The sequence below is a fragment of the Leishmania mexicana genome, chromosome 19 (assembly GCF_000234665.1).
Source record: "Leishmania mexicana MHOM/GT/2001/U1103 complete genome, chromosome 19".
Classification (NCBI taxonomy): Eukaryota; Euglenozoa; class Kinetoplastea; order Trypanosomatida; family Trypanosomatidae; genus Leishmania; species Leishmania mexicana.
Window position 1 is genome coordinate 307,334 of NC_018323.1, and position 14,282 is coordinate 321,615.

Below are 14,282 nucleotides of genomic sequence, written 5' to 3' on the forward strand. Positions count from 1 at the left end.
TTTTCTTCCACGAGGCCTATCTTTGCTTTTCTTGTGTAGGTTTTCCTGGTGGTATGGGGAACACACCTCAGGGTGTGAGGGGGGTGTCAAGGGTGCAGTGCACACACACACACCTTCTTCTTCCCCATCCCTGCCCATGCCGAGGCACTTCTGGTGCTGGCAGGGGCCAGTGCCTACGACGCAGCGAGGTCAGAGCGATTCCTCGCTACCGATGTCGGCGGCCGAGCTCTGCATGGCGCCGCCTTGGAGCAACCTGCGACAGCGAGCCCGTTTGCGCCATCCATATGCCCGGCAACGTGTCAGCGCGACTCGAGCGTCTTCCACCCACCCACCCACCCCCGACTCTCACTGCCTACCGGTGTGCGGCCTGCGAGGCGGGGGGTGGGTGGGTGGGACGGACTTGGAGACAGAGGCCGTGCGCTGGTGACTGAGTCGGTGCATTGCTGTCACGCGTGTGCCCAGCGCTGCTCGGCAGCATGCGATTGGGCCTGTGACAGGCCGAGCGTCGAGTGGACCTCGTCTTGTGTGGCAGAGAATGGGGGCACCGTGAAGTAAAGCATCCCCTTATTACGGATTCTTACCTCACCCGGTCGCGGCCCTCCTGCGTATGGCATGGGTGTGATGTGGCCTCGAGAAACCCCATTTCTGTATGGCGCTCTCCACCCCCCCCCCGCACACCTGCCACTCCTCGCCTTGCCTTCCTCACAACTCGATCCCGTTCCTCGGTGTCATTTACGCCGCCGGCGGCTGAAGCCTGCACACGTTGTTGTGCTGGCGTGGGCCAGCGCGGCTCCGCTTTCGCGTGTGTTGTCGTTGTCAGTGTCGTCACGCTTTTGGCATTTTGGTGTGCTTGGTAATGCACCTGAGAGCAGCGCTGCTGCACAAGTCACCCGCCCCACTCCTCTCTCTCCGTGCCGGTCAGGTATGGCAACGTGCTCCTGGCACGGACACCACCACCCGCGCATCCCCATATGCTGGTTGTGAGTGCAGCTTACCTGCAACGCGCGCGTGGCCATGTGGTTCACCCAGATGTGTCTTGAGAGGCATATGTGTTGACTGCGCCGCCCCTTCCCACAGGGCAGCACCACTGTTCCTCCTCCCCCTTCATCTTCCCCCTTGCCCTCGCGGAATCTCCTTGCGGGTCTTCTGTGTGTGTGTGTGTACACAACCTTTCTCGACCGCGGACACCCCCACAAGGTTCTCCTTTCGCGCCCCATCTCGCCTGTATCTGAACTCGCTAGTTGCCCTGCTCTCCGGCCCCTCCCCCACCCCACCCCTCTTACAACGCCAACATCACCACCATCACGACCACACCCGTCGAGCCTACATTATCCTCCTATACCCCATCGAGGCCTCACAGGCTGATTACCTCCTCTTCTCTCACATCCTCTCGCCGTCGACGAAAATGGTGAACGTGTGCGTTGTTGGTGCTGCCGGCGGCATTGGGCAGCCGCTGTCACTGCTGCTGGTGCGCCAGCTGCCGCACGGGAGCACGTTGTCGCTGTTTGACGTTGTGGGCGCTGCCGGCGTCGCAGCGGACCTGTCCCACGTGGACAACGCCGGTGTGCAGGTGAAGTTTGCGGCGGGCAAGATTGGCCAGAAGCGCGACCCTGCGCTGGCGGAGCTTGCGAAGGGCGTGGATGTGTTTGTGATGGTGGCTGGCGTGCCACGGAAGCCGGGCATGACGCGCGACGATCTGTTCAAGATCAACGCTGGTATCGTCCTGGACCTTGTGCTGACGTGCGCGTCGTCGAGCCCAAAGGCGGTGTTCTGCATTGTGACGAACCCTGTGAACAGCACGGTCGCGATCGCGGCAGAGGCGCTGAAGAGCCTTGGCGTATACGACAGAAACCGGCTGCTTGGTGTGTCGCTGCTGGACGGACTGCGCGCGACGTGCTTCATCAACGAGGCGCGCAAGCCTTTAGTGGTGAGGCAGGTGCCAGTTGTTGGCGGGCACAGCGACACAACGATTGTGCCGCTGTTCCACCAGCTGTTGGGACCGTTGCCGGAGCAGGCGATGCTGGACAAGATCATAAAGCGCGTGCAGGTTGCAGGCACAGAGGTGGTAAAGGCGAAGGCGGGGCGCGGGTCTGCAACGCTGTCGATGGCAGAGGCTGGCGCGCGGTTCGTGCTGAAGGTTGTGGAGGGCCTGACCGGCACTGGTAAGCCGCTGATGTACGCATACGTGGACACGGACGGGCAGCAGGAAACGCCGTTCCTCGCGATCCCAGTGGTGCTGGGCGTGAATGGAATCGAGAAGCGCCTGCCGATTGGTCCGCTGCACTCGACAGAGGAAAAGCTGCTGAAGGAGGCACTGCCAGTGATCAAGAAGAATATCGCGAAGGGCAACGAATTCGCGCGCTCAAACCTGTAACCCTTCGGTGTTTCTTCTGTAAACGGAAATGGGGAGCACCTCGATACCCCGCTTCGCGCTGGCGGATGCCGCGCGACGTCGTTCGCCATCGCCATTCCCCTCCCGCTTCCCTCTTCTCCCCCTTCGGCCCTATAAACACGAAGGACTTGAAGTATGCGACAGCATGTTGATATCAAGTGTGCGACTGGCTGAGGGAAGGGGAAGGGGGAGGGGCGTGCACCGATAGGCATCGAGGATGTCAGCAGTGTGGGCGGCTACCCCCCCCCCTTCCTCCTCCTCCTCCAGTCCTTTTTTGGGGGGAAGAGGGGGAGAAGAGGGTTCCTTATTTTTGCCTGCGCGGTGCTGTGGCGGTGGGGCACCGATCAAAAAAAAAACGCTTCTGTGTATTGAACTATCTAAGAAGGGAGGGCAAGGAGGAGGATGGACGTGACGGAGTGTATGGACACACACATGTATATGTATGTATATGTATGTATATATATATATGTATATGTATGTATATGTATACATCTATATATATATATATATATTGATGCATACGCAGAAGCTCCTGCCGCGATTGCTCAGCTTGCTTTTTTGTTCCTTCTTCTGGGTTTGGTTTGGTTTTTTTTGGCTTTTATACGCGAGTCGCTCTCTGCCGCGTCTTTGGTGCTTGTATCTTCCTGCCGCACGACCCCTCCCCTCCCTCCCATCCCTCCCATCCCCTCACTCCCTCTCCCGCGGGGGTGTAAGCTCTGAGCTCATCTCCGTTCTTGTTGTGTGCATTCTTTGTACACATGCATATATATATATAATATATATGTGCGTGTGCGTGTTTTAAAGAAAAAAAGAGGGCCCATGCACCGGGGAGGAAGGATGAGGTGTGTCGTGAAGGAAGCGTGAGTACGTCAATCCGCAGAGAAGCGGCACACTCACATGCGCGCACGTACACACACACACGGGCGACGGGACCCATGCCGCTTCAACACGCTAACGAATGCGGTGGATGAAGCAGAAAAACCTTCATGTAAGACTTGTCCCCCTCCCCCCTCCCCCCATAATCTCATGCATACGTTTGCATGTGTGCATGACCTCTGGGACATGCTCAAAGAGAATGCGAAGAGGGGGCGCGCTGAAGCGCGAAGGGGCAAACATGGACACCTGACCTTACGCGCATGCGCAGATGCAGCCATCGAGGTCAACACCAAGATGCAAGCAGCTCTCTCTGTGCGACGGCGACTCCCCCCCCCCTCGCGCCGCATACTTATGCGTACGTTCGTGTGAGCGTGTATGTGGGCATGTATGAAGACAAGCGCAACGTGCCTACTGCACGCAGTCCTTCATCGAGCCACGTGCGCGACCACGACCACCGACAAGCACACACACAAAACAGTGATGCGCGTGCCCTTACCGCTGAAGGCGTCGTTTACGGCGGCCTGGATGAGCGGTATGGGGTGCAACCTATTTGATGACTTGTGAAGGCAGGAGATGAGTGCAGGGGGAGGGGGCGTGTGGGGAGGCGAGGTTGACGCACACTCAATATAAACGCCACGTGGTCGCACCACCACCCACCCCCCCCCACCTCTCTGTCGAGGCGCTGTGTCTACCAGGCCGCCGCATGGCGAAAAGGCCGTGAGAAACGAAACCCATGAGCACCGGAGGTGCGTATGTCTCTCTCTCGCTGCCCTTGTGCCTGATCGTTGCACGGGTATGTACAGCATCTATGGCCGCCTCTTCTCCGATTTTATCTAGTGTGCTCTCTCTCTCTCGCTGCGTGTGTGTGTCTGGGTCTGCGTGTGCGTGTGTGTGTGTGTGTGTGTCTTCCTCGTTCGCTCAACGCGGTGCTGTATCTTCACGCGTATACATACATGCATGAGGAGGAGGTGGGAGTGCGCGCACCATCTACAAGGGTGAACACTGTGGTAGGTACGTCATAGACGAATCAAAGAGGCTGTCGCGAGAGGGACGACACGTCATTGCCGCAGTGGTGGTCATGGAGGATGCCATCGACTTTATCCAGAGCCGTCCGCTGATCGGGTATCAGANGNACGGCTGGTCAGGTATGATTTAAATGGTCAGTATGGCACGTCAGCAGCAGCAGCTCATGGAGACGCAAAATCGGCTCAACGACCGTCTCGTCGGCATCGTCGACGACGTGCGAGAGATTCGAGAGCACCAGAAGCAGCTAGAATCCGTTATTGGCGAGCTCGGTGGTCCTGAGCAGCTGCACCACGTCCGGTCGCGCATCGCCGACGTGGAGAGGGCGGTGGATGGGCTGGCGAGAGATGTGCAGGATGCAAAGGGCGTCGCGAATGGGGCTGGGCGAGATGCCGATCAAGCCGGGCGGCTCGCAGATGACGCGCACCGTGTCGCTTTGAGCGTTCGCGATGCGGTGAACACGCTAGGCGGAGACATGGACAAGGTCGCCCACCAGCTGGAGGCGCATCGCAAAAGCATCAGCAAAGCTCTCGGCGATCTTGACAAGGATCGCCACGACTTGGAGCACCAGATGCACGAGGCTATGCGAGAGTTGCTGCAGCGCGCAGAGCGCATGGAGCGGGAGAGCGGGGTAGAGCGTCTGCGCCAAATGCTGGACGAGCTCAGTGATCGCACGGATGAGAATTTCCGCAGCGTCGAGGAGAGCGCGCGGGCGGTAGACGCGGAGCTGTCGCGGCAGGGCGCCAACCAAGCTGCCCTGCGCACAGAGATCTCTGCGCTAGATGAACGGGCCCGCACTGCGCTGGCGGCGCTATCGAGTGACATAGACAACAAACACCACATGCTGCTAGACGCCTTCCGTCAGTACGAGGCTGGTTGGACGGACTTGGAGGAGCACATGGTGCGTGCAGGGCAGATGTTGGCGAGCCGAAAGCAGCGCTCTCCCGGCTCCACGAGTATTCGACGCTGAGGTATGTGGAGCGCGCGACTCAAAGAAGATGACTCTGCGAGGCGGGAAGGACATGCTGCGGGGCATCTTCAAGATAGGGCAACATATTCCGCACTGAGTTCTTGGGGAGCTTTTCTGGTGCAAGGGCCATCAACCTTTTGGCTATCGTTGCAGGCGGGGCTCAGAGGCTTTCGGGTCTTGCCGGTGTCGAAGAAGAGGTTGCTTGGGTTGTCGCCCTCGGAAGCACGGAAGGCCTGGGCACCCTTTCCTCATGTTCCCCTTCAATATTGGTGTGTCTGCGTGCTCGTTTGTAGCTTGACGGGGTGTGCGCCGCCTCCATTTCCGTCCCCTTCGCCCTCCCCCCCCCCTCGCTCAACGATGTCCCTGTGCTCTGCACGGCTGATGGGCTTACCTTTTCATGAGTTTTATTGTTCTGTGCTCGGTGCAACGGCCGGGCGTCTGCGTTTCGTCGGTGCGCGTGTGCGTAGAGGCTGCCTTGTGTACCTGTATTACTATTTTTTGCTGTCGGGATGTGCGTGTGTATGCGTCTGGCATCGCATACACACGCATCTGCGTATCGACGCACACAGACGCACACGCACGCTCCTTTCACATAGATCAACCTCTCATCTTGGCCTCCCCGCTTGTGTGTATGCGTGTGTGTGTGTATGTGTGTGCCGGCGAATGGGGTGGCTGTCCCGCCCCGTGCGTGCGCACACCATGCGGGCCGCGATGGATGGTGGCAAAACAACGGAACACAACGAAACTGTGCACACAGGGCGACTCGGCAGACAAGACAAGCGGTAGCGATGCGGGGTTACACGAGAAGACGCTGCCAGACATCCTCTGGCTTCGCTCCGGTGGCCTCCCTTTTCTTTCTTCCTGTTTACTTCGCCTTGCCCCCTCCCCCACTCACACACGTCGTGAGACCGATGCACGACGTGGCACCACTATGACGGGGGTCCTCGGTGAACTGACGACGGTGCTGCGCACCTTGTGTGTCGCTCACCACATCTCCGACGAAGCGTATTAAAGAGCCTTGTGTGGCAGGTTGCGGCGTGTCGGGCGGCGGCACCGGTGCCGCCGCCCCTTTTCTTGCCCCTGCTCGGGGACGTCCTGCGCGCCCCTCCCAAAAAAAAAGAAGCATCGTATCGGTTTGGGGCGGCGTTTCCCGCCCCCCCCCCGTGCCGGTGCTCCCGAGGCACCTACATCACTTTGTCGACCTTCTCTCTGTCTTCTGCGCACCGACTTGTGTCTTCCCAACCCTTCCACATACTTCCGCATGCCGCTCCGAGCGTTTCGCAGCCCCTGCCTCTTCCATCACACCGCATCGACCACTCCTTCGCCGATCAGCCATCGCGCAGGGGTTTCCTTTGCCCTTGTGTTGAGAAGTAAGCGAGGCAAGTCCAGGGAGACAGGGAGAGAGAGAGAGTCGACCGAACACATTCGCCTGCCTTGTCGCCCCTTCGCTGCTTTACTTTGTTGTCGCTGCTGGTTCTTTGTTCTTTATGTGCAGCGTTGCGCATCCTCACATACATTAGCGCCTGTGTGCTTCCTGCACCGCCCTTCCCCTCTCCTTGTACACCTCTCGTCTTGCCGGAATCCACTCCGTTCCGCCTCCATTTCTTTCCACCTCGGCCCGTCTGGCGAGTTGTTCTCCTGGAGCCTGCTCTGCCACGCTGCTGGTGAAGAGATCGGGCTGTTTTTTTTCATGTTGCTCGCTCGCTCGCTTTACCTTCACCTCTCATCGTGTGCACCACTGGCTTGGCGTCTGTGTGCAGCGGAAGAGGTGTTTGCGCGATCTATCTTATCGGTGTCTGCGGCATCGCATTATTCGCGTCAGTCGCCTCCGGATTCGTTGCATCGGCAACGATCACGTGCATTCGTCCACGAACACACACACACACACACCACTGTTCTGCTCAGCCTATGCCCTCTCCCCTCGTGCTGACCCGCGCCGCTCCGGCGCGCGGCCTCAACGTCAAAATGTTCGACCGTAAGGTGAAAGGGTTGCAACGGAGCTTCGTCTCATCCCCCGCCTGTGATCTTCACAAGCTGTGCGCACAGCAGATGCTGGACCGGCGCGCCTTTGTGAAGCGCGACACGCCAGTAGTGCTAGAAGTGGGGGCGCACACGGGATGGTATCTGCGGCACATGATTGAGCGTAAGGAGCTTCACGGGCTCAAGCAGTACATACAGACGGACATCTCCGAGGACAGGCTGAACCGCAACTACGACGAAATCAAGCGCATGATCCCACCAGAGGTGGAGTTTGTTCAAATCTGCTGCGACGAGGAAGAGCCCTCGCCGTTTGGTATCCCGGACAAGTCGGTGGACATGGTCGTCTCGTGTCTCTCCATGCACTGGGTGAATGACCTGGAGACGTCCATGGTCAACATCCGCAAGGTGCTCAAGCGCGACGGCTTCTTCCTGAACGCCATGTTCGGCGGCAACACCCTCTACGAGCTGCGAGGGTGCTTCTCCATGGCGCAGACGGAGACCCTCGGCGGCGTTTCGCCGCACGTCTCTCCAATGATCGACGGCGCCGGTCTGTCGACGCTCGTGCTGCAGGCAGGCTTTAACATCCCTACGATCGACCTGGATCGGCACCTGCTGTTGTACGAGACCCCGTTCCACTTGATGGAGCACCTGTCGGTGATGGGGGAGAGCGCGTGCCATTACATGCGTCAGCCCATGAAGCGCGACGTCTTGCTCTGCGCCTGCGCGATTTACGACACCATGTACAAGCAGAACGGCCTCATCCCCGCCACCTTCGAGGTATTCCACACAATTGCCTGGAGTCCCAGCCCGACACAGGCGAAGCCGCTGGCGCGCGGCAGTGGGCAAATCCCGCTGTCCTCGTGGAACTCGAAGAATCGGAAGCAGCTGCAGTCCGTGCTGGACGAGTACGCGCTGAACCCCAACGATGAGATGCTGCAGAACAAAGCCGAGGAGATCTTCAAGAAACTGCGCGAGGAGAGCGCCGAGCTCATGGCGAAGAAAGGGCTCGACGCGCGCGGGTTCGAGCGCGACCGCGACGAGGAGGCGCGCCGGCTCGACGAGAAGCCGGTGCCGCCCTTTCAATAGTGGTGGTCGAGTGTAACGGCGAGCACTTCGTCGCGCAAGCGGTCGATGCGGCGACAACAATGGGTCGTGCTCGCCTCTTCCCCCCTCTCTCTCTCGCTTTAGCCGGCAGGCGGGCTGTGTAGGAGCGCCAGCAAGAGAAACGACGCGAAGAGACGACGTATGGAAGAAATGGACGGCACGCAATGATGCAAAACACGTCCACCACAGGCGAAGATGCAAGCGAAACGGAAATGGTCGAGCGCGAAGGGGACGTGCGATGAAGACGCAAATGGGCATCATCGTCGGACACTGGGGAAGGAGGTTTTTCAGGGGTGTAGCCATTTCTCGTCGGCGCTTCCTGGGGCGAGGACTCTGGTGGGCTCGCATGGATGGCGTGTGCTTGCCGTACCTCACCTTTCGACGCGCCAGCCATGGCGGCTTGAGATGAGCTTCTCTGTCCGCGCTTTCCGCCTCGAGTGCCGCGCTGCGTTGTCTCCTCTCTCCTGTCCCTCCCTCATCTCTCATCTCTTGCGGTGTGTAAGCATGTGTGTGTGTGTGTGTGTCTGTGTGTCTCCTCGACCACTGCTCCAAGACGACCGCAACTCGGCGACCGTGCTTTATCGAGCCCTTTCATGTTTGACTCCCTACTCTGTATCTCGGTCGAACAAACATTCGCGCGCAGCAGCAGCAGCAACCCGCTGCCGCCGCCTCGCCAGGGGTTAGGAGAAGGAAGCAGGGGTAGCGACCTATGTAGACGACACGGAAGCAAGAAAACGACGGGCACGTGCGACTCAGCCCGAAGCCCACAGCCGAGAAACGTGTCAAGCAGCCACGTCCCAAGATGTACCCCGCTTTCCTGCGAGGTTGATGATGGCCGTCAAGGCGTTGACGGTGCTGTTTCCCCCGCGCGAAGGCGCAGGCGGTTCGCAACAAGTATGAGACCACAAAGAGGCCGCCAGCCCTGCATGCGGTGTGCTGGAACGAGGACGGACGACGGTAGCGATGACGCCAAGGTCGACGCCTCGGCTGCAGCAGCTTCGGCGGCGGCGGCAGGTCTCAAGTGACGGGAAGGTGGAGGCGGGGGGAGGGGGGTGCTGGTGGGGTACCTCGTGTCCAGCAGACCAGCAAGCAGCGCGCCACTACTGCTGCGCAGCGCAAGCATCGAAGCTCAGGGCGGAATGCTAAGCGCCAGGGCAGCGGGATCTCCACTCCCATCTTGGTCGCAAGTGGGCGATTGTTCCTGTCGATGCTTGTCTCTGCCTACATGACACTTGTGGGCATGATGGGCAACCCCAGCCACTAGGCCACACGTGCGCCTTGGCAAGTTTTTGTTTCTCTGTCTTTTCTTCCTCTTCTCGATGGTTGCACCTGTGGCGGGAATGTTCGGCGCAGGTGTCTACGTGTAAGGCCTTGCTGCTCTTCTCGTGACAGGGCGCGCTTTCCACCCCCCCCCACCCAACCCTTGCCTCCAAGGGAGACGTTTTTGTTCTTGCTGCTTGGTAGTGTGCGGCGCCCGGCCAACGCCTTCATGCATCCAACGAAATGGTATCAGCTGACGTGGAACCAACGCACTCCTTTGTGGTCTCGCGGTGAACTCAGCCAAGCGAAAGACGCCTCCTCCTCCTCCCGAGGCTGCGCACACAGGGCTGGTGGCCATTCTGCCCCCCCCCCTCCCTCCCTCCTCCCTTCCCACACATACATACATGTACGGAAGTCGTCCTTGTGTTGCTTCTACCTTTGACACCCTCCTCCCTTATCTTCTCCCTCACGTGCTGTGCTCCACCCCAACCGCCTCCGCCATCAACCAAAAAAAAAGCAGAACGAAACCTCCGCCAAAGGTATTATTGTTTTCGCCCCGCTCGTGTGCGGGAGTGGTCGGTACACGCACCGACAAGGACCGGACAGGTGCACAGAAGCGCATCGCGGCGCATTGAAACGCAGCAGCTGGACGCCAACCGCGTCCATCCCACGCAACCGCCTCCGCGGATCCTCTGCGATGGACTACTGGGAGTGGAAGACGGATGGGGCGGGACTAGAAATGGACGAGGTGTGCATCGCCGTCCAGCACGGTGTGACCCTCTACAACGGAAATGAGAAGACGCAGCGACGGAATGGCAAGTTGTCGCTGACAACGCACCACCTTAGGTACAATGACGAGGCTGATATCTCGACAGTGTTGCAGCTGCCGCTGGAGCTGGTCCGGCGCTCCGGACAGGCACCGAGCATCTCCAGCGGCTTCGGACTCTTTTCGAGCGCCAAGATCATTGTACCACTACCGCAGAACGCGTTCGTGAAGTTGTCTTTCCGCAGCGGTGGTGTCGACAACTTTTATGCCGCCTTTGTAGGTGCCCTTGAAAAGAAGGCGTGGCTGCAGACGAAAACAAAAGCGGCGGGAAGCGGAGGAGGTAGCAGCAGCGGTGCAAGTCACGCGTCGACGACGCCGGCACCGAGCCCGAGTCCGCCACCTTCCGTCCCACGCGGGTTTGGTATCGCTGGTGTCCAGCAAGCCTCCGCACAGTCCGCCGCCATGAGCGAAACCCTAAAAGACATCGACGATGTCATGAACAAAGCCTCGGCACTCGTGAACAACATCCGGCGCCTGCGCGAGCGCAGCGAGGCGGCTGCAGCGGCGGGATCGGACGCCGGAAGTGAGACCGCCGTGGAGCGAACAAAGATCGAGAGCATCGAGTCCACGCTCGGACTGGGAGCCATCGTGACGCGCAACAACAGCAGTGGCAGCGACTCTCGCTTCCACAGGGACTTGGCGGTTGAGATGCACACCTGGATGACGCATGAGAGCAACTCGAAGCTCTTCAACGATATGCCGGTCGTTCCTCTTATCGAGCTATTCGCCCTGTACAACAGGGCGCGCGGCGGGGACTTGGTGTCACCGCTAGATGTGCTGAATGCATGCACGTACATGGCAGCAAAGATGTCAGGCAGCTGCTACGACCTCGTCACGCTGGCGTCTGGACGAAAGGCGCTGGTGAATCGCGACGACTCGCTGCTGCTGGCAAAGCTCACCACGGTGCTGGGACCTCAGCTGGTGAACGCCAAAGGCTCACCTGTGCAGGATGCGTGGAAGAAGACGTCGTCGCATCCGCAGCAGCGCAGCGGCGACGCATCGTCCCTGGTGCGTGTCCCCACCAACAACGACTTCCCAAAGACTTCGGGAGAGCTGAAGTCCGTGAGTGATGTGTCTCTGGCAGAGAAGATACAAGTCGCGACCGAGGTGGCGGCCGACATCTTGACCCTGCTCATGCTGAAGGGCTATCTCTGCTGCGTGGACACTGGCTTTGACTGTTACGTCTACACTTGGAACGTTTTCGTCTTTTGACGTTTTTTTTTTTGTGCGCGTGCACGGCTACCATCATCTCCGGGTATGTTGAGGAGGAGGAGGAGGAGGGGGAAAGGGTTGCCCCTTCTCCATTGCCTCCATGATGGTGGGTTCTTGTGTTTCTCGTCTTCTTGCCGTTTGACAGGGAATGCGGTGCGGCAAGGCGGAAGGGCAATGTGTGCTTTGTCCAATTCGAGTCGCTGCACACCTTCCTTGCTTCCTGTCCCACACTCTTCGCGAACACAAACAGGAAATGGGCACCCTCAAAACGGAGATGCAGGCGCGCGTGAAGAGGGTGTTCGCTGACGCACGTCCCCACGCCTCGAGACGGGTTTCGTCTACCTTTCTCTCTCCCTCTCTCGTTTTCCTTTTGCTGTTGTGCTCCTGCCGCCCTCCTATCAGGACCGCGCCGGGGCACACACACACACACCTCCCACGCCGTATGAAGGTGCGATTTCTCCATGAACCGCTCGCGGTGCGAGGTGGGGCGGGGTGGAGAGAGATGCACGCATGTCCATGCGTGCTGCCTTTCTTTTCTTTTGTTTTGTTTTGTCTGCTCCCTCCTCCTTTTACCCCCGAAACGCCCTGGCGGGGCGGGTTGGCAGGAGAGGGAGTGCGCAGCACCTCTCATGCATCACCTTCCCTCATTTTTTGGAGGTGCCCCTCTGCTCTGCTCGTTCTCCCCCCACCCCACCCACATACCCACCCACCTCCCCCTCACCCCCCTTGTGTGGGCTACCTCTGTTCATGGAAAGACGAGGTGTTTTTCACCGCGTGGCCTTCGCATCGTTCCATCCTCCTCTCACGCACACAAAGCGAAGGCACAGACACACGCGCTCGTATCTTCCCCCCACCACCACCACCACCACCCCGTTCTCGCCCTTCTCTCTTTCTGCGCATGCTAGACAACCTTGCCGTAGTCTTCGCGCATAAATAAGTTCCGCAGACGGGCAATGGAACGTGTGGCATCGATGCTGTCGGCGTTGAAGCCGACTCTGGAGACGCACCAGCTAGGCAGCTGGAAGCCGGCTGAGGTGGACCTGCTCTGTGCAATGCTGAGAGAATACGGCAAGCAGGAACGGCGGGAGAAGTGCGCCACATGCTGCCACAACGGCGCCCCTACTGCTCCTGCATCTCTCCTTTCCTCCTCTGGCGCCCCGCCATCGTTGCCTAGCGGGGGCGACGACGTGGAAGGCGAGAACGACACGGATGAAGAGGCGTTCGCCGGTGCGATTAGCGAGGTGGATCGGTGCCTCAACCTCGTGCGCGACTTCCTAAAGCGGCGTATGCCGTTTGGTACTGTAGTGGAACCCACCGTCCCTGCTGGCACGGCAGAGCGGCAAGCGCCGCAATCGAATAGTGCTCACACCGCTTCTTGGAAGCGGGCTCGCTCTCCGAGCGGTGAGGCGTCCTCATCCGCACCGACGAGCAACAGCGTCCATAGCAGCGCTGCGGTGGTCGCGGCACCTGTGTACGCCGTGGATGCGTTCCTGTACACGGAGGGCGATATCGAGAAGCTCGTGGAGGCAAAGAAGCTGGCGCGGGAGTACTGCTGCCGCTGCGGCAGCACTGATATCGGACTGGTGGAGTTCATCACTCACTCCTTCTCGAAAGACCAGCTCGTCTACCTCAGCTGCTTTCTCCTGCCGCACCTTCTCGATGTAGTCGTCGCGTCTGACGAGGCATCGCGGCCACTGTCCATCGCAGACGTCGGCTCTCGGCTCGGCATTGTGCTGTGGGCATGCGCCTTTGCGCTGCAACGGGGCCTCCTCGCACCAGAGCAGACGGTGGCCACGGATGCGGCAGTTGGTGGCGCGGCACCGGAGGTGAAACTCGTCGGCATCGAGTTGGATGCGACGTTCGTGAAGGTCTCCCAGGATGTCATGCGTCGTTTCTTTGCGCAGCGGCGTCGCCACGCACCGAAGCTGGACTCGGCGCCGCAGCCCGCTGCGGCTGACGGCGTCGACGCGAAGCTGCCGGATGTGTCGTCGAGTATTCAGCTCCTACAAAGTGACTGCTTTGAGGGTGCTGCCGCCTCTGCCCTCTCTGAGAGCTCCCTCGTGGTGATGCACAACGTATTTGAGTACTTCTGCACCACAGCGGTAGAGCACGCCCGCTGCTGGCTGAAGCTGCGCCGCCTCGTGCACCGCTCTGGGCAGTTTCTTGTGTGCAGCCCGTCTCTCGAGGTAACATTTGGTACCTTCACAGATGAAGTGTGGTTGCAGGCGTGCCAGCTGGAGAATGGACAGGATGCCGGAGGCACGTCAACGCCGCTGGCGTGGTTGGCCTCGTACGTGGAGTCGTTTGATACAGCGGATGTCGCGTCCGACTTTCTGGCGATGCGCGCGCGGTCTTGCGAGGGCTGTGACAACGTCAGCGACGGGGACGAGCACCATGAGGATCACCATCACGGACGCAGTTGCGACCACTACCATCATCACAGCAGCGCAGAAGACGAGGGGGACGGGGACGAGGCCAGCGAGATGGTGGAGCAGATTCAGCGAATCTACGTGTACCGTGTCAAGTAACGCCTCTGTGCGCGCGCGAGAGGGCGGAAGGGAGACAGGTGCTGCGCTCACGACTTTTGTGGGCGAGGAGAAACGGGGAGCGAGACACCGCGCAGGCATCTCAGTAATCAC

General features: G+C 59.7%; 5 protein-coding genes across 5 annotated transcripts; all 5 read left to right on the forward strand.

The window, feature by feature from the left end:
* Nucleotides 1–1,405: 1,405 nt before the first annotated feature.
* Nucleotides 1,406–2,374, forward strand: LMXM_19_0710 (glycosomal malate dehydrogenase; the record flags this gene model as incomplete). Its single annotated transcript, XM_003874200.1, has 1 exon — nucleotides 1,406–2,374. One exon carries the CDS (start codon nucleotides 1,406–1,408, stop codon nucleotides 2,372–2,374), a length of 969 nt encoding a protein of 322 aa, XP_003874249.1.
* A 2,059-nt stretch (nucleotides 2,375–4,433) lies between these two features.
* Nucleotides 4,434–5,261, forward strand: LMXM_19_0720 (conserved hypothetical protein; the record flags this gene model as incomplete). Its single annotated transcript, XM_003874201.1, has 1 exon — nucleotides 4,434–5,261. The coding sequence occupies one exon, from the start codon at nucleotides 4,434–4,436 to the stop codon at nucleotides 5,259–5,261; it is 828 nt and encodes a 275-aa protein (XP_003874250.1).
* Nucleotides 5,262–7,169: 1,908 nt separating this feature from the next.
* On the forward strand, nucleotides 7,170–8,327 carry LMXM_19_0730 (conserved hypothetical protein; the record flags this gene model as incomplete). The annotated part of the gene is made up of 1 exon (XM_003874202.1): nucleotides 7,170–8,327. The coding sequence occupies one exon, from the start codon at nucleotides 7,170–7,172 to the stop codon at nucleotides 8,325–8,327; it is 1,158 nt and encodes a 385-aa protein (XP_003874251.1).
* A 1,975-nt stretch (nucleotides 8,328–10,302) lies between these two features.
* LMXM_19_0740 (conserved hypothetical protein) lies at nucleotides 10,303–11,643 on the forward strand (the record flags this gene model as incomplete). Its single annotated transcript, XM_003874203.1, has 1 exon — nucleotides 10,303–11,643. One exon carries the CDS (start codon nucleotides 10,303–10,305, stop codon nucleotides 11,641–11,643), a length of 1,341 nt encoding a protein of 446 aa, XP_003874252.1.
* Nucleotides 11,644–12,596: 953 nt separating this feature from the next.
* On the forward strand, nucleotides 12,597–14,171 carry LMXM_19_0750 (conserved hypothetical protein; the record flags this gene model as incomplete). The annotated part of the gene is made up of 1 exon (XM_003874204.1): nucleotides 12,597–14,171. The coding sequence occupies one exon, from the start codon at nucleotides 12,597–12,599 to the stop codon at nucleotides 14,169–14,171; it is 1,575 nt and encodes a 524-aa protein (XP_003874253.1).
* Between the last annotated feature and the right edge of the window lie 111 nt (nucleotides 14,172–14,282).